At 40.2% G+C, this 24,721-nt stretch overlaps 1 protein-coding gene across 1 annotated transcript in view; it reads right to left on the reverse strand.

Moving 5' to 3' along the window:
- The window catches only part of rnd2 (Rho family GTPase 2), a 66,026-nt gene that overhangs the window by 5,563 nt on the left and 35,742 nt on the right, over positions 1–24,721 (reverse strand). Inside the window, exons 3-4 of the mRNA XM_072442893.1 lie at positions 11,758–11,867; positions 2,341–2,475 (exon numbers count right to left, since the gene is read on the reverse strand). Coding sequence (XP_072298994.1) covers positions 2,341–2,475; positions 11,758–11,867 — 245 coding nt within the window. The remainder of the gene's footprint in view (positions 1–2,340; positions 2,476–11,757; positions 11,868–24,721) is intronic.

Genomic DNA, 24,721 nt, shown 5'->3' on the forward strand with positions numbered 1-24,721 from the left:
AACCTAAAAAAATGCTATTCTAGGATATTTTTTTTAATATTTTTAGCCAAATTTTAAATATAACTTTATTCAATGATTAAATTAACATTAGTTGGTTTGATTGATACTGACTGATTTAAAAGACCAAGAAAAAAACGTAATGTCCCCATATCCTTTACAATGCCACAAAAACAAGCTTTTTTATTAATATTTTTCCAACTTTATCCCAAACTCAGTTAGATTATTAAGTTCGAGAAAAAAAGGGGGCACAAATACCCTAAAAAAAACAAAGTCTATTACGTGAGGATACTATTGCAATAAACTCATTATTTATTTTTTGTGGCCGTACAACCAATATTACGACATGTTAGTGGTAATATTCTCTCAATATTCAGTGTTTTGAATGTAAATGCTTTTTAGACATTAGCGTCAAAGTTGTTAAGAACCACAAAAGATCACATGACACTTTATCCCCATCTCTTCATCCTTTAGTTACACAAAACATGTCTTTTCAGTGCATTTGTACAACAGACAAATTACAGGATTGGTTCCACGGTCTCTTTAGTTCTAAGGGCTTTTGTGTGCAGCTTAAAACACACTTCATGTTTAAACGCCCAACACAAACACACACCCAATGTTGATTAAAATGTGCACGCAGACCCCGCGCCCAGCCTCTCCTCTCCACGGTCACTCGGTTTTCGAGGTCATTGCACCGCGCAATAAAACACCCCGGTCATTAATCAACGTCCTCTTCTCTTTTCGTGCATTATGAGAATAGCTAAATCTACAAGAACGATGAATATGGCGAGGGAAAACGGTAAATCACACTCGTGGTTCTCAAGCGGGGGCACACGGGACGACCTTTGAGGCATTTACGGCTCAGAAAGTTTATGTTTAAGGGAGAATGTAATGGTTTGAGAAAAAAAGTGTAGCAGAATCACAACTGAAGCAGATTTTTTGTCACGATACTAAAATGTCAAAATCAATTAGATAATCGATTTCAATTCCACAGTTAGAGTAAAAATGCGCATTTCTTCAACACAAAATAATGGTAATAATAATAATAATGGTATTTTCTTTACGCTATCACTTTGCGTGTTGTTCTAGTTCTTTTCAAACGCACGGCCTTTCTTTTTTCTCCAGTTTTTTTACGTAAAAAGGCGAAAAAATCAATCAAATCAACACTCAATTACTGGACCAAATTTGTAAAAATAAGTACATTTTGACGTAATTTGAAAATGGACACATTGAATAGACTTTGGACCAAATCGATGTCATGCTCAAAGATCTTTCTGTTCCGGAAAAGTCCAATTTCCTCCCTTTTCTCCCTCCACTATCGGTAATTGTTCAATTTTGTATCTATTTCTTATCTTAGTATCGAGTCGATTAGTCTATTCTGTGTGTTCCATGTGTGTTTTAATTGTTTTTATGTGGACCTGGAGTCTGAAATAAGAATGAATTGAACTTGCCTAAACTTGAGCTGTGGTTCATAAGTCAACTCATTGTTTTACTGGAATTATAAGGCTTTGTTTAGACCACAGCAGAATCGACAAGGTTTGGAGTGAGTGAGTTTCAAAGCTAAATTGACCTTGTTACGTCATTGTATCATAAAATAGTTTAGGTTTAACAGAGTATAGTAAGTGGCTGTGTGTGGTCCTGGTTCATGCCTTTTTTACTCCTTCAGTTCCAGTTTTAGACCCGATTATAAGTAAGGATGTTGTGATTACTCTGGTTCAATCTATACTGAAAAAAAGAAAACTACTGTATGTATGAAGTACTTTTTATGCGCCGAGATCATTACTTTTTTCATGCAGATGATTTGAGTTCAAAACGTTAGTGAGGAATAGTAAATGAAAGCAAATTAAGGTTTTCATTGTGCAATCATCGAGAATAATCGTAAAATCGCTATGTTTCTTTTCACAATAATAGTAACATTAACGTTTAAGTCCCTTTTATTGGTTTAGAGGAGGTTTATCTTTGGTTCAGGTCCTATTTCGTCCTGTTTTAGGCTCATTTTAGTTGTACAGCGGGATAAAAAGGTCCCCTCACAACACTTTCTCTCAGCCCTCATTATAAGCAAACTTCCGCGGCCTGTCAGCACATTCTGGTCAGAGAGCCGACCCCGGCAGGACGCCCCTCAGGAGTAACGCCTGCCCCGCTTCTGGAGGTGCCTGATTGCTCCTCCTGTCGCACTCGCTCCTCTGGGATCTCGCTCTAACACCGCCGCCCGACCCCAGATACGGGGAAGAAATGCCTCTGAACAGCGCTAATTTCCTTTTACTGTGTGTGTGCGTGTGCGTGTGCGTGTGCGTGTGTGTGTGTGTGTGTTGCCGGGACGGTGTCGGCGGACCGTTCTCTCACCTGCTCGTGGGTGACGGGGATGAGGCGCTGCTTGGACAGTTCCCGCAGAGTGTTGACGTCCGTCCTCATGTCCAGTTTGCAGCCCACCAGCACCACTTTGGCGTTGGGACAGAACTCCTGCGTCTCGCCCTGCCACTGCGGACAAGACACAAGACACGAGGATCCATGAGAATGCAGCGGATTCTTGAAAAATTCACATACATTTTGGGACGGTATCAATTTCTAAGCTGTCGTCGTCTTTGCGGGGCCCGTGCCGGTCCCAGTTTGTCCTCTGTGAATCAGAGAGGGAGTTACAATAGAAAAAAAAGGGCAAAAAACAAGAAATTGTTATAATAATAAACTCTTTCTTGTATAATTTATTTTGAGTTGTGGGTTGTTGAAAAATATCTGTTATACAGTATCGGCATCGGATGAAAAGGTTTCTGGAGTCATAGATGCCCTGGGGCAAACTGACAGAAGTGAATCTGCCCTAAAGGCCTCATTAGAAAAAAACACCAATTACAAGCCTCATTTAGTTCTGTTACAATCCCAATAAATTTTAAATACGGAGTATTTAAATTCAATGAAATATTCAACGACTTCATGTCACGATAGGTTTTAAAATCGCACTAAGGAACTTTTCTGTTGAGCTAAAACAGTTGTTACCAAATGTTTTCTAGTCTAATACAATTTCAGAGTTGCATACTTAAGACAGACATTAAAAATGTCTTTTTTTGTATTTTTTCTCCAAAACTCACTCTGCGCACCCCTAAGTTGTTCTGCGTACCTCTAGATGTACCCGTACCACACTTTGTGAACCACTGGCATAAAACATATCCAGTCCATCTACAGAGACACGCCAATCAAGTTATTTTTTTGGCACTAAAAGCACATAAATAGATATATTTAAAGGCATATTATTGTTGAACTTTCCACGGAACTTACATAGTGCACCTTTAATTTAAACATGGCACTATACCATTCTTTTTATATAACTAAATAAAAAAGTCAACACGTCTGAAAAATCTCTAATTAAACACTCTTTTCTTGAGATTTCTCATTTGCGTGCTCATATCAATTTATCAGAGCGTTTCCACAGCAACAGATGCCATAGAAACAAAGGTGCTTCGTTAACCCTCGGAGCTTCGCTGATAAATTGAATGTGATTTCATTTCAAATGCTTTTCATTAGCACTTTGAACTTAGCTGCCGCGCTAATGATCATGAAAGCAGATTATTGGAGATGCAAAATTAAATTGATGTTCTGGTTGTAAAGAGTTTTGTGTGACACGAAAGTAGCATACATTTTCCATGTACCTTTGGATTAGAAAATACTCGCTTTAGCCGTTCGCTTGATTACTAGCCCAGCAGGAAGGTTACACAGCGAACCTTCTTGAAATAAAATAACTTATTTCACGTCACTATACAATGACCCATCTTGCTTTATGATTATAACACTAAAAGTAGTAAGACTCTGGACTAAAAGTACAAGTTTTTTTTATTATTTATTAATTTTAATGTATATCATTTATTTCATTTATTTCATTTATTTCATTTATTTCATTTATTTCATTTATTTCATTTATTTCATTTTTCATTTATTTCATTTTTTTTAATTGTTATTTGTATTTTATTTGTATTTTATCTATTTTATTTATCACTTTTTGTATGTTTTTATTTCACTTATTTCATTTCATTTATTTCATTTATTTCATTTTCTGTCTTTTTTTTCTGTCTTTTTTTTATCTCAAGTCAGATCTGTGCATTATGGGGCGGGGTTATTGGAGCTCTCTGTGGACATGGCACACCTACACATACCGCATCTGTCATCATATCTATTCTGGGACGTAACAGCCTCAGATCATATGTCACTTCAGAAACTCAGCTGAAGCAACACGGAAACACTGCACGAGGATTGTGTTCCCCGATTGTACAGCTGGACCATGTGACCAAATTAACAACAAAAACAAAAAAACAATTCTTCCTCAAATCTCGGTTGTCTATTCAATTTAGTTTCATTAAAATTTCTTTAAAAAATCCTGAACATAATTTTTCTCCCTGGTAAGTCTGAACTCGTCTCTAAACCACACCCTCTTACTCAGGATCGGCTGTGAAACGCTCAATCTAAACTACCCAAGACGATCGCTGACCATTTTAAACGACTGAATCTTCTGATTAATCCTCAAGACACAAACATTTCAGGCTTGTTTTCCACACCAAGGCAAAGGTCTGTGTAGCCTGAACACAGGCTGAACACAGGCTGAACGCAGGCTGAACGCAGGCTGAACACAGGCCAATTACAGACTGAATACAGGCTGAACACAGACTGAACACAGGCTGAACACAGACTGAACACAGGCTGAACACAGACTGAACACAGGCTGAACGCAGGCTGAACACAGGCCAATTACAGACTGAACACAGGCCAAATACAGGCTGAACACAGGCCAATTACAGGCTGAACACAGACTGAACACAGGCCAAATACAGGCTGAACACAGACTGAACACAGGCCTAACACAGACTGAACACAGGCCAAATACAGGCTGAACACAGGCCAAATACAGGCTGAACACAGACTGAACACAGGCTGAACACAGACTGAACACAGGCTGAACACAGGCTGAACACAGACTGAACACAGACTGAACACAGACTGAACACAGACTGAACACAGGCTGAACACAGGCCAATTACAGACTGAACACAGGCTGAACACAGGCTGAACACAGGCTGAACACAGGCTAAACACAGGCTAAACACAGGCTGAACACAGGCTGAACACAGACTGAACACAGACTGAACACAGGCCAATTACAGACTGAACACAGACTGAACACAGGCTGAACACAGACTGAACACAGACTGAACACAGGCCAATTACAGACTGAACACAGACTGAACACAGGCTGAACACAGGCTGAACACAGACTGAACACAGACTGAACACAGGCCAATTACAGACTGAACACAGACTGAACACAGGCTGAACACAGGCTGAACACAGACTGAACACAGACTGAACACAGGCCAATTACAGACTGAACACAGACTGAACACAGGCTGAACACAGACTGAACACAGACTGAACACAGGCTGAACACAGACTGAACACAGACTGAACACAGGCTGAACACAGACTGAACACAGACTATAAGGCAGTGATGGAAGAAGTACTCCGGTCTATTACATCATCGTGCTTAAAATAACCCCTCAAACCAAATGGAAATTACGAATACTTGTAAAAAGTACAGATAAAAGGGTTAGGGTTAGTTAGTTAGTTAAAGCTTAGTTTAAGCGCAGATACTTTTACTTTTGTACTTTGTTACTTTCCATGACTGCGGTCCAAGGAAATGTACACGATATGCAGAGGGGGTAATGTACTCACAAGCTGTACTCAAGAAAGAGTAACTACTCAAGAAAGAGTAATTACCTTGACATAATATCTGAAAATCAACGCTTTAAACATTCAATAATGCACAAACCAGGTCTTTTCAAAACATCGACCATCGACCACCAAGTCATATCTGAAGGAGCGGTGCAGGAAATACAAAGTCATGAAGTATATTGTCAATGTAAAGCTTTTGTAGCACTTGCAGACAAACTAAAAGTACTGAGACTGTAAAATATATAACTCAAGGACGCGTAAAGGTATCTGGAAACTACAATACTAGAACAAATAAGGCTCAACTAATCCACCACATGAACTGTTTAACTACAATTAGAGTATGATAGTTTCATTTTGAGACGAAGACTGGCATTTTTTTTTCTAAAACTGAATCCATCAAAACAATTAAAACATTAAAACTTTTATCACACAAACAATTTATACAAGTACGCTGTTTCTTTCCATAAATCACATAAATATAGAAGAATAGAGACCTTTAATTCAATATTTTGCCATATATATGTCTCTTCCTACAGCACCAAAATAAACCTAAAACTACAATGTCTTTACCGCGGCACAAACTGACCTCCTGTTCTTATAATCCAAAGTGTATTTAACTTAACAAACCTCTCCCGCTCAGTTGTTGCTTCCTGACCCCCAGCGCCCGCTTTATCCCAGGGGTCAACTCTTTGATTTGCTTTGGCGATTGTGCGGCAGCTTTTCCGTGTGGCCCCGCGACCTCAGATGCGGCCCGAGCAACAGACGGGTTCAAAGGTCACGGCAGAGGGAACTATGGGAAACGAGGCGGCTTCTGTTTCCTCACGGCGACCGGAGTGCGCCGACGCTCGTGAGAGGTCTGAACTCTGCATAAAAAGGCCGTTTTAGGTTCGGCCTGCGGAGCACTGCGAGGAGCATTTTAGCCGCTAACGTCCAAACCGCTAACACGTCATCAAGCTAGCCGTGGGAATTGTCCGTCGCGAGCAAGGTCGAGATCAAAGTTTCCACAGCATCGCGCGCCGGCTTCGAGATGAGAGAGCGGCGAAGGGACAGGCAGGTTTTACGCGGCACATGTGGCCCCTAAACAAGGCCGTTAAAGAGGGCGGCGGCTCCGCGAAGGTACTTCCCACTTCCCGGCGTCTGCGGCACGCTCGCCACCAGCAAACGTGTTTGTGGTCGCAACGCCGTGTCACGCCATGAGAGCGAGGGCATGGGAAAAAGATGAAGAGAAGGGACTGGGCATTTTAGATTCAAAAAAATGAATGGAAGTTGTTGTTTTTTGTACAAAGAAACTAAACAAAAGCAAAATAAACAATAGATTAACAGCAGAAACTACAGAGATTTGAGATAAACGATAAACTATGTATAATTTTGTTTTATAAAGATTATCTGGGCCGAAGACTTTATTATTTATCGATAGGACATCTGTAGCGTGACATTGGGAGAAAGAGGGAAGAGACATTCGGCAGAAAGTAGACCTACGACGGCGAGGTAACAACCACATATGTGTAAACCACTACGCCACCAGCAAGTGCATGACAATAATGTCACGTGGATTTTTTATCAAAGTGAGATGGAATAATTGCAGTAAAATACATAAAAATACAGCCACCGATACCTGGCAGATTTTATTTATTTTATTTATTTTATTTATTTTATTTATTTTATTTTATTTATTTTATTTATTTTATTTATTTTATTTATTTTATTTATTTTATTTATTTTATTTATTTTATTTATTTTATTTATTTTATTTATTCACTTTATTCACTTTATTTTTATTTATTTTAACCTTTAGCAAGAGCAGAGTGACAAACAAAATAACGTGTGAGCTTTGTTCTAACTCAAACTCCCTCCAGGACAATGTGTTTCTGATCTTCTGTAACTCATGTTGACGTCGCGGGCTAAACAAGTCCTCGCGTTACGATTGGTTCAGTTTGATTATTTACGATTCTCTTTATTAGGCCACGTTTGGCACAATCAACAAAACATTTCCAATCCAAACTCATTAAAAGTCAGAAGGCTTTAGTTTACGCCAGTCGAAGCTGTTTGGGTGTTTTTTGTAGGTCAGTGCGTTCCCATAAGCAGGAAAACGAGCTTATAAACCACCACGAGAGGCGAAAGGAGCTGAAGAGGATGAGAGTGAGTTCATCTTGATAAACCTGGGCAGATGGTGCGGCGCCGACTCCCAAAACTCCACAAGTTTTTGAAGAAGGTCACAATTGTCTGAAGGAGGAGATTCCTCGGGGAGCGACATTCAGACGAGTCGTGTCAGGTCCTGCGCTTTCAAGACTGCAGCTTATATTTATGAAGATCCATCTCGATGTTTATTTTAGTTCATATGGGGCCGTACACATTCATGAACGTGTGTTAGTTTAACATGTAAATATGCAAATAGTTTAACATGTAAATAGTTTAACATGTAAATATGCAAATAGTTTAACATGTAAATAGTTTAACATGTAAATAGTTTAACATGTAAATAGTTTAACATGTAAATAGTTTAACATGTAAGTAGTTTAACATGTAAATATGCAAATAGTTTAACATGTAAATAGTTTAACATGTAAATAGTTTAACATGTAAATAGTTTAACATGTAAATATGCAAATAGTTTAACATGTAAATAGTTTAACATGTAAATAGTTTAACATGTAAATAGTTTAACATGTAAATAGTTTAACATGTAAATATGCCAGAGTCAGTCATGAAGGCTCATTTCATCTGTAGTTCCATTGTCAGGCTGATGGAGACAGTAAACAGCACATGTAACAGGCACAAAACGCTCCAAAACACTATATAACAACGCTCGGTAACGGCGCTCGGTAACGGCGCTCGGTAACGCCGCTCGGTAACGCCGCTCGGTAACGCCGCTCGGTAACGCCGCTCTGTAATGGCGCTCGGTAACAACACCCTGTAACAACACTCTATAACAACACTCTGTAACAACACTCAATAACAACACTCTGTAACAACACTCTGTAACAACACCCTGTAACAACACCCTGTAACAACACTCTATAATAACACCCTGTAACAACACCCTGTAACAACACCCTGTAATAACACTCTATAACAACACCCTGTAACAACACTCTATAACAACACCCTGTAACAACACCCTGTAACAACACCCTGTAATAACACTCTATAACAACACCCTGTAACAACACCCTGTAACAACACCCTGTAATAACACTCTATAACAACACCCTGTAACAACACTCTATAACAACACCCTGTAACAACACTCTATAACAACACCCTGTAACAACACTCTATAATAACACCCTGTAACAACACCCTGTAACAACACCCTGTAATAACACTCTATAACAACACTCTGTAACAACACCCTGTAACAACACTCTATAACAACGCTCTATAACAACACCCTATAACAACACCCTATAACAACACCCTGTAACAACACTCTATAACAACACCCTGTAACAAAACCCTGTAATAACACTCTATAACAACACCCTGTAACAACACTCTGTAATAACACTCTGTAATAACACTCTATAACAACACTCTATAACAACACCCTGTAACAACACCCTGTAACAACACTCTATAACAACACTCTATAACAACACCCTGTAACAACACCCTGTAATAACATTCTATAACAACACTCTGTAACAACACCCTGTAACAACACTCTATAACAACACTCTGTAACAACACCCTGTAACAACACTCTATAACAACACTCTGTAACAACACTCTGTAACAACACCCTGTAACAACCCTCTGTAACAACACCCTGTAACAACACCCTGTAACAACACTCTGTAACAACACTCAATAACAACACCCTGTAACAACACTCTGTAACAACACCCTGTAACAACACCCTGTAACAACACTCTATAACAACACTCTGTAACAACACCCTGTAACAACACCCTGTAACAACACTCTGTAACAACACTCAATAACAACACCCTGTAACAACACTCAATAACAACACTCTGTAACAACACCCTGTAACAACACTCTATAACAACACTCTGTAACAACACTCTGTAACAACACCCTGTAACAACACTCTGTAACAACACCCTGTAACAACACCCTGTAACAACACCCTGTAACAACACTCTGTAACAACACTCAATAACAACACCCTGTAACAACACTCTGTAACAACACCCTGTAACAACACCCTGTAACAACACTCTGTAACAACACCCTGTAACAACACCCTGTAACAACACTCTGTAACAACACTCAATAACAACACCCTGTAACAACACTCTGTAACAACACCCTGTAACAACACCCTGTAACAACACTCTATAACAACACTCTGTAACAACACCCTGTAACAACACCCTGTAACAACACTCTGTAACAACACTCAATAACAACACCCTGTAACAACACTCAATAACAACACTCTGTAACAACACCCTGTAACAACACTCTATAACAACACTCTGTAACAACACTCTGTAACAACACCCTGTAACAACACTCTGTAACAACACCCTGTAACAACACCCTGTAACAACACCCTGTAACAACACTCTGTAACAACACTCAATAACAACACCCTGTAACAACACTCTGTAACAACACCCTGTAACAACACCCTGTAACAACACCCTGTAACAACACTCTGTAACAACACTCAATAACAACACCCTGTAACAACACTCTGTAACAACACCCTGTAACAACACTCTATAACAACACTCTGTAACAACACCCTGTAACAACACCCTGTAACAACACTCTGTAACAACACTCAATAACAACACCCTGTAACAACACTCAATAACAACACCCTGTAACAACACTCTATAACAACACCCTGTAACAACACCCTGTAACAACACTCTATAACAACACCCTGTAACAACACCCTGTAACAACACCCTGTAACAACACCCTGTAACAACACTCTGTAACAACACCCTGTAGCAACAAGATAAATAGAATAGAACATGCTAAACGCACACACAACACACAAAACATTTCACAATCTCGTTAAAACACGTTATGTTGTCTGATCGTCAAGGGCAACAGTTTATCACTTCTACTAAAGCTATGAATGATGTCACGTTTCTCAGTTCTGTGAGGCCAGATTCCAAGAGTGAGAAAAAACACTGTCCACATTAAGTTTTCTAAATGGGATTTTGCAGTCTCCGCTCGACACTATTTGTATTAAAGTTGAAAGGTTTCATCATCTGCTTTTCTGTCATAGTATTTATTAGTGCATTAACAACAACAAAAAAACGCTGATCACTAACATTTCCATGGAAACAAGCAGACAGAGGCCCATTTAGGTCACGTACAAGTCAGGTTTGTGGAAATGTAAGGCCGCTCACAGCAAGGATGGATGTTTTTCAGGGCAATACATCCACATTGCAAAAACAAAAACATGTTTATATTTACTTTTGGCTAAAAAGTTACGTACTAGCGCTTTTAAACTGAGGCTTAAAAAAATGCTATGTTGACATTTATGAATACTTGCTGCTTGCTACAGTGAAATACCACATTGAAGACGAATCAGTTCTGTGGTTTTCAACTGAAAGTTGATGATCCAATTTCTATTATTAAGTTATTATTACGACTTTAGCGTGAATGACTCCTTTCCTTCAAATGCAACCACACAAACATGAATCTCCGTATACTTTATAAAGGGTTTTTTGGCTGTATTTCTGCTGTGAGACATGTCATTCTGTATGCATCCACCTGACAGCACGCTCACAGCTCTACGATACATCTGTGCGGCTGATTAGCATCTCTAATAACCCACAATGCACCACGGCGTCTCCTCCACTCTCATCTCCTGACCTGGTATTCTTCTGAGGGCACAAGGTCAAGTATCTATGGACATTATATACCCATAAAAAGAAGCAGGGGCATAACCTTTGTGGCCATTCGGTCTTTTGTTCGACTGATTTAAAAAACACGACCTCCTCCACCTGCCTCCGGATTTGAGCTGCAGAATAGTACCAAAAATACACGTTTTTCCAGCTAAAGCATCGACAACGGCGATGACAGGTTCGGGGTTTTGAGTCCGAGAACTCGACGTACCTTTTTGATGACACTGTCCAATGTCTCGGGACGGCTGATGTCGAAGCAGATGAGAACAGCGTCCGAGTCGGGATAAGCAAGAGGCCGCACGTTGTCGTAGTAAGAGGAACCTGGGGACAAAGAGAGGAATATGAAATTACAAGTCCCAACTTCATGCAAATAATCCATGACGTTTATCTTTATGTATTCGAAAAAGTGAACGCCTCCTGTTGTGCAATTTTAGAGAACTTGCCATTTATCTAAGCATGGGCCCGACACAAACAGGACGGAACAATAAAACTATATGTTTTAATGAAAATATCTAAAAAAAACAAAAGCATTTAGCATATCTAATAGCATATAGCAGAGCATATCTTTTATTTGAGGCTCAAAACATGGTCAATTATATTTAAACAACATTTCAAACTACTCCACGGGAATGCAACGTTCAACTTTTAAGTGACTTAGTTATTATGATGTATTTTACTTTATATAAATATAAAACAAAACTACACAGGAAAGGTACAATTTTGCCCTGGTATTTGATCTTTTTTCCAATTTGCCCTGGTATTTGATCTTTTTCAATATCAATACCTGTTCATATTTAAATACTTCCATTTTTGTTTTTTACGTATTTATGATTATGATTTATTATTTATTTTATATTTATTTGTATTTGTAATATTTATTATGTAAATCATGTATGCATTTTATTTAGTTAGTTAGTTTTAATATCAATCTGGGCATTTATTTTAATGACAACCTTATAAGTAGGGCTGGGCAATAAGGCATCATCATATTCACTGATCTTGTATTGATTTCCTAAACATACATAAGCAGTGACATTTTACAGAAAAAACAGTCCCATTTCTTCTTCTGAAGCTCCAAACACATGCTTTTACTCACAGAGGATTGACTGTGGACCACTCGATTAAAAAGACCCACCGCCTTACATCTACAAAAACAACTCTAAAGACATTCTGTACACGTGGCTCAAAACTAGAGGACCACATTACAGTCCATAACAAACTCCACGCTGCATTTTCTCTCCTGTTCTCCCAGCACTCGTTTAACTTCTGATCTTTTATTCCGGGACATGCACACGTCCTCTTCCTCCTGCACCTCGGTCACATCTGAGGGCTGAGTGCAGAGTGGCGCCTGGGGATTTCACGGGCTTTGCGGTTACACGGCTCCGCTCTCATTAGAGGCTTGTAAAAAAAAAAACACACACAAAAAAAAACGTCTGTTGTTTTCGAGAAACGCTGCGGATTTGGGAACGGACGAGGGACTGGCAGGAAGTTGTGACAATTCAACTGGCGGCATGCGTTCAGCAAAGGGATTCGCAAAGAGACAGGTGCCAAAGAATGTGCTCAAGAACTGGATCTACGCGCACAAAAAGGTCCCCACGTGGATTCAACTGCAGGTTCCTTTCCTCCTGCTGTAGAACTGCTGCAGGTGATGATCTTTCAGCTGCTGCACGGTATTCAAACCCGACTGATGCGGTGAGCGGCTTCTATTTTCTGACACAGCCATGTGGAAAGACGAATCCCGCGGTCATGGACGAGATGTCAGTGTGTTTGAGAAGTGTCGATTCACTGGCATCGAGCCAAAAAAACGTCAGAGGAGAAGCAGAAGTGAATCTACTGCAGATCTGAACAACGGTGAGAGTGTTTGTGCAGTGGTCACTCTCACATCATCAATACAAGAGCAACTGGAGACAAAAAGGCATAGAATAAATCAAAGTAATGTTAGAGTGGTTATAAAGTGCTATTGAAAGTTGCAAAAGTAGAAAAGGTTGTAGTAGTAGTAGTAGTAGTAGTAGTAGTAGTAGTAGTAGTAGTAGTAGTGGTAGAAGAGTGTAGTTTTGAAGATCGAGTGTAGTGTTTATAGTAAAAATGCAAAAAAAAATAACGGATACTTTCAAATAAGGGTACATGTTGATATTTCTGCACGTCTATAGACATTTCACATTTGTCAGATAAATAAACCTAAACTAACACGTTTAAAGACATGAGGATTGGATGAAGAATACTCTCTAGTCTCATTCATATTATATATACATATCCCCTAATTAAAAAAGTATGAAGTAAAAGTTAATGAAAGTAGTGTAAGGTTGGATTAGGAGCGGTAATACAAGTTGTTGGTTTGTTGTAGTAGTTGTAGTAGTATTGATACTCAAGATAATTCCATAATACTGTTAAAACTACTATTATTTTGTGTTTAAAAAAAAAAACATTCTAATGAAAGTAGTGTAAGAATAGATATGGAGCGGTAATAAAAGTTGTTGGTGTAGTAGTAGTAGTAGTAGTAGTAGTCGTAGTCGTAGTCGTAGTCGTAGTGATACTCAAAATAATTCCATAATACTGTTAAAACTACTATCATTTTGTGTTAAAAAATACATTCTACTGTCAAAAAGATGGTGTTTTCTAATCCTTATGGTATCTGCAGATCTGTATCGAGTTCGACACTATACGGAGTAGTAGCAGTAGTGACAATACGTAGTGACAAATACAAATTCAGTGCTGTGGAGCTGGGCGACGTGACAAACAAAGCAGCTCATCGTTGACGAGGACTGAATCTCCACCGCGATTCAAACGTGATCAAACGCCCCGGTTGTTTTCGCTCATATTTATGTAGCAAAAATGGCGTCGACATAATTATTTCATCGTAAAAACACGTTGGGTAATCCGAGCCCGATCATAGCCACCATTTATCATCTCACCTCGCACATGCCCGACACCGGCCTCCACACAAAGCTCCAATCAGGCTGTTCAAGCGCCACATGTCGGAGCGAGCGACGCCGAATGGACTCGCCACAAAGGCTCTTCACTCTCCTTCAGCATCTGGATGTTCCTTTGTTAATGCAGCAAAGGCAAAGACACAATAGATCCAGTCCCTCAGCTGCCGCTTTGTCAATGTCGTTCGTTTCCTTTCCCATTGCGAGGAAACAGGCCGCCAGATCACGCTCGACGCGCGTAGGTATTATATATTTGACGGGGTAAAAGATACACAGGAGCGGTCTTTAAATGGACCTTCTACAAGAACATCGATGTTTGTCTTTGTCTGCCAGGGGAATCCAGTTTTGTTGTTCAAGTGGCATTTTCTGTTATACTTTTCTTTCAGGTGAGAGTAAAAATCTAATGGAACTGACATGTCTTCTTTTTTCTTTTTGTAAATTCGTTAAATAAGGCAAATCAGCATTTTTAACCTTTTTTGAGCCGCAACACATTTTTTTTTATGTATTATTTTACATTAAAATATAAATATAATGGAACTGACATGTCTTCTTTTATTTTTTATTTTTTTTTGTAAATAAGTTACATGAGCTAAATCAGTGTTTTTCAAGCTTACAACACATATTTTGGTTGTATTTTTGGTTGTACTTTTTCCCAGGTTAAAATAAAAATGTGAAGAAACTGATAAGTCTTCTTTTATTTATTTAATTTTTTATAAATAAGTTAAATAAAGCTGAATTAGTGTTTTTCAAGCTTTTTGAGCCTGAACAGATATTTTTGGTTGTATTTTTTGGTTGTATTTTTTTTTTTTCAGGTTCAAATAAAAATGTAATGAAACTGACTTGTCATCTCTAATTAATCAATGTATTTTTTGTAAATAAGTTAATAACCCAAATAAGTGTTTTTCAACCTGTTTGGAGCTGCAACACATATTTTTGGTTGTATTTAAAAAAAAAAATTTAGGTTAAAATAAAAATGTAATGAAACCGACATGTCTTTTTCAAGGTTTTTTGTGCCACAACACATATTTTAGGTTGTATATTTCAGGTGCCTTGAGTTTGCGACGCAGAGCCTGGATGATTGACGTATTTTCCCCGCTTCACGACAAACCAAACCTTGTAATTGAAGTTTGAATACAACGTTTATGCCACCACGCAGCCCTCCACTAAAACACAGCCTCTGCATTTCAGAAAAGTGAGAAGTGGTCTTCAAAAGCGACGCGGCGGTGACACGAGTGCTCAGGTTCAAGAACATCACATCAAATATTAGGAGAGAATTACGAGCGCTAAGAAAACAATTTTGCTAATGCAGAAGTGGGCCAAGGGGGGGTCAAGGAGATGATTTAAGTTATGTGTAAAAGATCAAAGCACGGGCGAGAACAAGTGCGTGATCAAATGTAACTGGAGCGTTAAAATACCAGAGCAGGTTTAGATAATTGTTCATCTTCGCTTGTCGTTAAGACTCTTTGGTTCAATTGTGAGGTCAATGCCGTTTAGAGATGAGAAGTGTACAGCTATAAACAAGAAAACGCAGTATTTCTACAACATTAGAGATTGTGATTGATGTTTTAATGTCCTGTGGCATTTACTTTTGAGATTTTTCGATTTGATTTGCAACGTATCTTGCAGTCCTGATTTGTACGTTTATCGTGAAGTCCTTTTTTCGTCCCACATTAGGTAAATTCATAGTATCAAGTGCTCAAAGTTTATCAAAAGTGGGAGGGCGCACTTTAGGCGTGGTGTTGGGATGGCGTCGGGAGGGCGTTGAGATGGTGTTGGGAGGGCGTTGGGAGGGCATTGGGCGTGGCTTTGGGAGGGCATTGGGCGTGGCATTGGGAGGGCATTGGGCGTGGTATTGAGAGGGCATTGGTATGGCATTGGAAGGGCATTGGGCGTGGCATTGGGAGGGCATTGGTATGGCATTGGGAGGGCATTGGGCGTGGTGTTGAGAGGGCATTGGTATGGCATTGGAAGGGCATTGGGCGTGGCATTGGGAGGGCATTGGTATGCGTTGGGAGGGCATTGGTATGGCATTGGAAGGGCATTGGGCGTGGTGTTGAGAGGGCATTGGTATGGCATTGGGAGGGCATTGGTATGGCGTTGGGAGGGCATTGGTATGGCATTGGGAGGGCATTGGGCGTGGTGTTGAGAGGGCATTGGTATGGCGTTGGGAGGGCATTGGTATGGCATTGGGAGGGCATTGGGCGTGGCTTTGGGAGGGCATTGGTATGGCATTGGGAGGGCATTGGGCGTGGTGTTGAGAGGGCATTGGTATGGCGTTGGGAGGGCATTGGTATGGCATTGGGAGGGCATTGGGCGTGGCTTTGGGAGGGCATTGGTATGGCATTGGGAGGGCATTGGGCGTGGTGTTGAGAGGGCATTGGTATGGCGTTGGGAGGGCATTGGTATGGCATTGAGAGGGCATTGGGCGTGGCGTTGGGAGGGCATTGGTATGGCATTGGGAGGGCATTGGGCGTGGCTTTGGGAGGGCATTGGTATGGCATTGGGCGTGGCTTTGGGAGGGCATTGGTATGGCGTTGGGAGGGGATTGGGCGTGGCATTGGGAGGGCTTTGGTATGGCGTTGGGAGGGCATTGGGCGTGGCATTGGGAGGGCTTTGGTATGGCGTTGGGAGGGCATTGGGCGTGGCGTTGGGAGGGCATTGGTATGGCGTTGGGAGGGCATTGGGCGTGGCATTGGGAGGGCTTTGGTATGGCGTTGGGAGGGCATTGGGCGTGGCGTTGGGAGGGCTTTAGTATGGCGTTGGGAGGGCATTGGGCGTGGCGTTGGGAGGGCATTGGTATGGCTTTTGGATGTGTATAGATGAAATGATTTGCTTACGTTTGTCTCGCTGATGGAGCAGCAGTATTTTGCCTATCCCTAAAACTGCTCCGTCACACTTCGTGCAAGTCCAGGAGTCAGCAAAGTCTCTTGTGAAACGTCGGGCCCTGATTGGCCGGTCACACATGAGGGGCTGCTGCTGCTGAAGGTGGTCTTTAGTATGTATCGCAGAGAAGCAGACCTGCTCCAAGCTCCAGAGAAGAAAGAGACGAGAGGACAGTGTGAGTGAGGGGGAGACAGGGGAGAGAGAGGAGAGAGGGAGAGAGAGGGGAGAGAGGGAGAGAGAGGAGAGAGGGAGAGAGAGGAGAGAGGGAGAGAGAGAGAGGGAGAGAGAGGGGAGAGAGGGAGAGAGGAGAGAGGAGAGAGGAGAGAGGAGAGAGGGAGGGAGAGGGAGAGAGGAGAGAATAGAGGGGAGAGAGGGAAGTACAGCAACGAGACCATTCAGAACAAGCAGAGACTTAGTCAAGAATTCAGATGAAAATAGTGTTTTCATAAATAAACAATTTAAAACTAAATGTTAAGGATAATAATGCATAATACTTGATTTTCAACACAAAATATAGTAGATTTACCGTAATATTATCGTCTGCTCTAGGACTGAAACCAGTTATTTAAATAATCACAACTGATTAACTAATTCCTGAAATAATCATAATTTAATACAGAATAATTGTTATCCATGCATGAACTCAACAACACAAGCCTTTTCTGGGAAATATGGCTCAATGACTCATGACAAAATTACAAATATTTACAAGAGAGACCTCGCCAAGGCAACAAGAAAAACAACAACAATTCTCAGGCACCGCATTTTTCACACTTTTCATGAATTAAAGTATTTTTATAAATCGTTCCAAGACCTCGGTGCTGATTAAGAAAAGGCCGTTTGGGAGAAGTGAAGGGAAGGAATTTTCCCCACAATTACTTTAAAAAATGTGTCAAATTGAAACGTACTGTATACTCCATCCTCAAGCTGCATGACTTAAAAAGAAAAACCTCATATCAAAAGAATATTCCGTCCAGTTCTTATATAGCTCGAGACCATTCTAAAAAAGGTCTATTTTACGCATTCATTTTTCGCAGTATCGATTCTTTTAGAGCCTCTGCTTTCGATGTCAGTTTCAGTATCTGGGCATAGATGAGGGTGTTGTGCCCGTGGGATCCGTCCAGAGTGTCTAATGTGCGTGAAGGGCCTGAGGCGGCAGAAAGACGGGGCCGTAAGAGTTTTAGAAAGCGCCAAACCGAAGCCACGGTCGACGGTTTCTCTCCTGACGTCAAGTTAGAAAAACATTGAAAAGCCACAGAAAAGACCTGGATAAAAAGGTAATCTTTGACTATTTCGACGGTAAAAACGCCAATATTCTCACTACGGTGGTCAAGTATTGGTTACGTTATGATGTTTGATATTGTGAAATGTGTAGTAGATCCTTCTTCTGTTCAGAGTTTACTTAAAAAAAAGCAGAAGCAGTAACATTTGAGGGGAAACTGGCATATTAAATGATAAACTAATACGAGAAGAGTCCCGTGCATTTATATGCATGTTTGCAGTGGTAAAAGCTAAAGCGTGAGTAGGTTTTACCCCATAAAAATGTTTTATTACCTAAATAATTGCGTTTTTTGCAATTTGTGCAGCCCTACATTATGTTACAAATTGCTGGTGCAAGAAGTGACAGCAATTTTTTATCGCAAAACTTCAACATTTCTACAAATTTTCATCGAGCGCTGCACGAATATCCAAGCCAATCAAAACATATGCTGCTACTGCTCCTCGTGATTTTAAAGTGCCCATGACAGGGTTTTCCGATTTTCCAATTTTGACTTTATTTGGTGTATTTATATCTGTTGTGCATATATATTATAGTTTTACACCAATCGAGCAGGTCTTTGTGGAGAAAATGTTGAAAAATCTGTAGAAAAAGACAGGAAGTGATATCACACCAAGGATTCATTCAAGTCAGTTCATGCAGAATTTACACAAAGAAACAGCTTTTTTGTGACTCTCTAAACATTAATTCAACAAAATAAAGTCAGTTTTATTTATATTTATTTGGCAAATTTAAGTGACATTAGATGAGTTTTTGCCCTGGTGTTTGCTGGGTAATTGCCAGGTGTGATGTCATCAATTACAAGCAGGAAGTGAAATCATAAACCTAAAAAATTTGCTATTCTGCAATGACATTTTTCAAAGTTTCAGAAAAATTCAAAATATGTTTATCTTAACTACATTCTAGCTCAATGACTCGTCCGACCTGTAGGGGGCACTTTAATGAACCATCATTTCACCACGAAAGTAACTGGAGAACCCAAAGCAAACACACGGAGAACAAACTCAGACACCACTTCGTCCAGGACTTAAACCCGTGACCTTCGTGCCAGAGAACCGACTTTAAATTTTGACCTCGACTTTTCCGCGGCTCCGGCTTTAATCAAACTCCGATCAGAAGCAAGAGTTAGGGGCCATTGCGTTCAATCTGCTACTCCCCAACGATAACTCAACGTGACTGACAAGCTCACGGCCACACGGGGCAGCGTTCCTACGGCGTTTCTACAGCGTTTCTACCGCCCGACCGCGTTGAGCGACGGGACGGCTTACTCAGCACTTCGGAAGAGGGGAGCGCGAAAGAGAGTGAGAGAGCGAGGTTCCCGGGAGGCCGAGGGAAGCGAGCGGGCGCAAATGAAAACCAATCGCTGTGACGATCGCGCGAACCAACGGGGAGAGCACACAACCGGCCCGAACGCGCTCGCAAAAAAGATGCAAAAATGTAATAAAAGCAGCAAACTCGGATCATGTTTGAAAAGAAAGAAAGAAAGAATAAATAGAGGTACATGAGGGACGGTTGGCTGCGGGTCCGTTCATGCGGCGCAGTGGAACGAAAAGGTCGACGGAACTTCAAAAAGGCAAAGAAAACACAAAAATAAAAAAAAACGACGGCGGTCAGAGAGGGTCACGCGGAGAAGAGCAAAAACACCGGCACAAAAAGCTCCGGGAAAGTGAGATTAGAGAGTCTGTGTTGGAATATTCGCATCTTTTTGGACACTTTGAAGTGACTCGTGAATGGAACGAGCCCCGGCGAGATCACGGCAGTCGGATAGTGGCAAAACGTATTTTGTGAGGAATATAAAAAAAGCGTGTTTTGTCGGGATGAGCAACACGACGAAAGGACGACTCGCGCTTTTTTCATTCATGTTGAGCGATCAGGAGACGCATCAAGCAAAGCAGACTTTTAAAGTGCTGTCAATCATGTGTTGACTCTTTTTCTCTCTGATTTACCCTCTCGAAGTACTACTACTACTACTACTACTACTACTACTACAACTAATACTACTACTACTACACTACTATGATACTACTACTATGATACTACAACTACTACTACTACTACACTACTACTACTACAACTACTACTGCTAATACTACTACCACAACTACTACTACTACTACTACTACTATGATTTTACAGCTACTATCATACAATAACGACTACTACTATTATGATACTACAACTACTACTACGACTATGATACTATAACCACTACTGCGATTATGATACTACAACTACTACTACGACTATGATACTATAACCACTACTGCGATTATGATACTACAACTACTACTACGACTATGATACTATAACCACTACTGCGATTATGATACTACAACTACTACTACGACTATGATACTATAACCACTACTGCGATTATGATACTACAACTGTTACCACTATGATACTACAACTACAACTCCTACAACTCCTACAACTATAATTACAACAACTACAACCATTCATTCATTCATTTTCTACCGCTTGTTGCAGTTGGGGCGCGGGTGACTGGAGCCTATCCCAGTGACTTTGGCCTTAGGCGGGGTACACCCTGGACAGTATTAATACTATTATTTTATATTTTGCTCTCATATTGTTGTTATAACCGAAAAAAGTTCCTAGTTGTTTGTGAATCTTGTTCTTATTCACTGACAATGGCAATAAACCATTTTCTGATTCTGGATCAATAAAAACACCCATAATTGAATAAATGCGAGACAGAAAAGCAATAACATGGAGCAGGTGCCGGACCTCGTAGAAGAAAAGTGACATCTTTAAGTCAGTACCATTTGCAAACGTCTTTCTAAATGACTTCTAAATCTTTCCGTCTCTTTCCTTCGTAGGTCCGTGCATTTACAAGGTGCTCTACTCCCTTTGCAGAACGGCGAAAGACATGCAGCATCTTGTGACATGTAAGCACGCACGTTCAAATTAAATTAAATAAAAATGCAGTTGATAGAACGACTTGAGTCGTTTATAAAGCTTCAAGGTCCAATGAGCGCCAGGCGAGCGCTCTGGTGGTCCGCAGAGGTGAGAGAGGGGGAGGAGTCAGTCAAGCCTCGTCAGGACAGAAATATCCCCCCTGGACCTCACAGCGCTCTGCAACTTACATGTACAGTAAAATAAGTCAAGGCCAGTGAGTCGAAGGGGCCCGGGGCCCGGGGCCGCTCTGCTTCTCTGCTTCTCTGCACACGACAGCGGGCATCGCTTATAGTACGACGACTCAGAGGGAGATGTCAAGATTATTAGGTTAATCTATAAGCGGGATGATCCAAGCCACAATATAATTGTTAATATATATAATATAATAATAGTTGTCAAATGTGATGATTTTAGAAGCAAGATTAAGACCTTTCTGCTCACCCTTTTCACATAATACAGATAATTGAGATGATTTAAATCATAATATAATTGTGAAGACTAAAAATATATAATTGTGATATTTTTAGAAGAAAATTGTCATGGTTTTTCAATTTAATTTATAGAAAAATTACGATTTTTGCACAAAAAATTGACTTTTTTAGTTGTGAAACGTGATGATTTCACAAGCAAGATTAAGTCCTTTCTGCTCAGCCTTTTCTCATAAAGCAGGTCACACATTGAGGAGCGTTAGGGAATGTTTGAGTTTTATTGTCATTTTGCTCCTGATATTAATAATCGCAAATAATTATTACACTAAAATTTTAAATTGTGACATCAATACTCACGTGCCACGATAAAGAAGATTATAAAACTACATTAATCTTTCTCGCTTGTAAAAGAGTACAACAGCTAAGCATTTTATTTGAAATAGTGTCACTTTTTAGGGAGTGTAAACATGTATCTGTCCACCGTAAATGACTAATGACTATTTTACACATTCATGGTAAAGGATATTATGCAAAACTGACTTTCAAGAGCTTTAAAGTTCAAATTTTTTTCAGTCAAAACTGTATTTGGAGCGATTCCTGCACGTTCGACTAATCTTTATTCTCCTGCAATCACGACCCTCTGAAAACACGCCCACGGCTCTGCAATCACTCACTTCGGCAATTGTTTATGATGATAATGATAATCCACCACTCCCTACCGTGAACTGTAGCTCCGGCAGCGCGGCGCATTGTTGTGGTAACGTTCAAGCGGCCAAAGATAATACTGAGTTAACTTCAAGAATAAGTCAAAGTAGTGCAAAAGTAGTAGTCCAAGAAAAGTAATTGGAAGGACAAAAGATTAAATCATGCTAACAGTGTGGTATTTTTAAAAGGGTACACACAAAAATGAGAAAAACTAAATCATATCTGAAGGAGCGATGCAAAAAAACGCAAATATTTTACCATTTCATATTAAATAAAGTTTTTTTTAATGTATTCTTATACTTATTCTGTCATGTTCTTTAGTTTATTTATTTTTAATATATAAAAAAAAAATGTTTTTTTTAAAAATATTTTTGGGAGGGTCTATTTTTTGTCTTTTTTTGGTCTTTTTTACGTCGTTTGCTTGTCTCACTAAAAATCAAAAATATAAATAAATAAATAAAGCTTTTGTAACCAAACCTGTACTGTTATTTCAATTAAATTATTACTCAAGCAGGAGAAAAAGTATTCAGTCCGAAAGCTCCTCAAAGAAGAACATGCAGCGTTAATAAAAAGTAATCTCACGTAAATGTACTAACTGCGTTTATGTTTACGGCGCTACACAGTAAAGGCGCAGGTGGCTGGTTTCTTGTATTAAAGCCGCACTGTGTAACTTTTCTGGTGACACGACAGAATAGAGGGTGCTCGTCTTCACAGAGATGGGATGACACTCAATCACAAGTGTTTTATTTGCTCGAAAAAACCTCAAAAAGAAACAAATCGGGTGCTTTTGTGTCCTTTTAGACCAATCCCATCAATCCCAATAGTTGTGCAACCTCAATTAAAGTTTGTCAATACTTCCTTCCTTTATAAATGGGTCTCTGTAGCGTTTACTTTTACTGCTTTTCACTGCACAAACTCACATTCTGTTTGTTTTGTTTCGTTTTGTTTTTCAAGCTTATTGTGTTTAATAAAAAAAAATAAAAAAAGCAACCCATTATCAGCGAGAAGAAAGAATGGACTTACGCCTTTACTGGGGCCTTTGAAAATAGGGCGGCATAAGTCAGCAGCAACTGGCCGCCTCATTAGGAGAAAAACGCCCATGTGCGCCAACAGCGACAACAAAACCTGCTCGAATGCCGCCCGAAGACGCCAAACGGCCTTTGGTGCGACCGAGGACGCAATTCCCCTTCAGATGCGGGTTTCAAAGCAAAAAACCTGGGGAGGGGGAGGCATTTTGTATCAGGGCGGATACAAGGAAGGAAAATATGTCGCTTATTGATGACATCATAGAGGGATTCTGTTTTAGAACTTCCTGTCATTTTCAACTTTGTACTGATTTTTCTTCACAAACTGCCACTCGACGGACGCAAAACCACAATAAATATTCACCACACGGACTGTCCCACCAAACAAAGTAATAAGTAGAAAAACGTTAAAACCCGTCATATGCACTTTAAAGATTAAGTATCGCCAATTGGGGCTGAAATAGTGTGTTTAGGGCGTCAAAAGGGTTCAAAATCCCTGTACGTCTTGTATCGTTGAAGCGTATTGATTTTTGTCGCAGTTGGGGGCGACTCCAGAGTTGTTCAGCCCCAAAGTCGGTATACTCTTGTGTCCTTGGGCAAGACGTTCAACCCATAATGCACATGTGGCCCAATGAATCAGATTTGCAGCCTTGCTACAGTTAGTCTGGGCCGCTGTGATGACAGAAACAGTTTACCATCATCGGGTTGTTAAAAAATAATTCTTCAAAGCTTTAATTATGGACCAGGTTTGTAAAGATGGGCAGTAGAGGACATAAACACAAACAAAAGAAGTAACCCATTATGAGCGAGAAGAAAGAATCGACTTGCGCCTTTTCTGGGGCCTTTGCAAATACGGCGGCATAGGTCAGCAGCAACTGGCCGCCTCATTAGGTAAAAAACGCCCATGTGCGCCAACAGCAACAACAACACCTGCTTAAACGCCGCCCGAAGACGCCAAACGGCCTTTGGTGCGACCGGGGATGCAATTGGAGGACGCAATTCCCCTTCA

Source organism: Eucyclogobius newberryi, unplaced genomic scaffold (genome assembly GCF_026437365.1).
Source record: "Eucyclogobius newberryi isolate DKJ021-1_F unplaced genomic scaffold, fEucNew1.0.hap1 SCAF_13, whole genome shotgun sequence".
NCBI classification, from domain to species: Eukaryota; Metazoa; Chordata; class Actinopteri; order Gobiiformes; family Gobiidae; genus Eucyclogobius; species Eucyclogobius newberryi.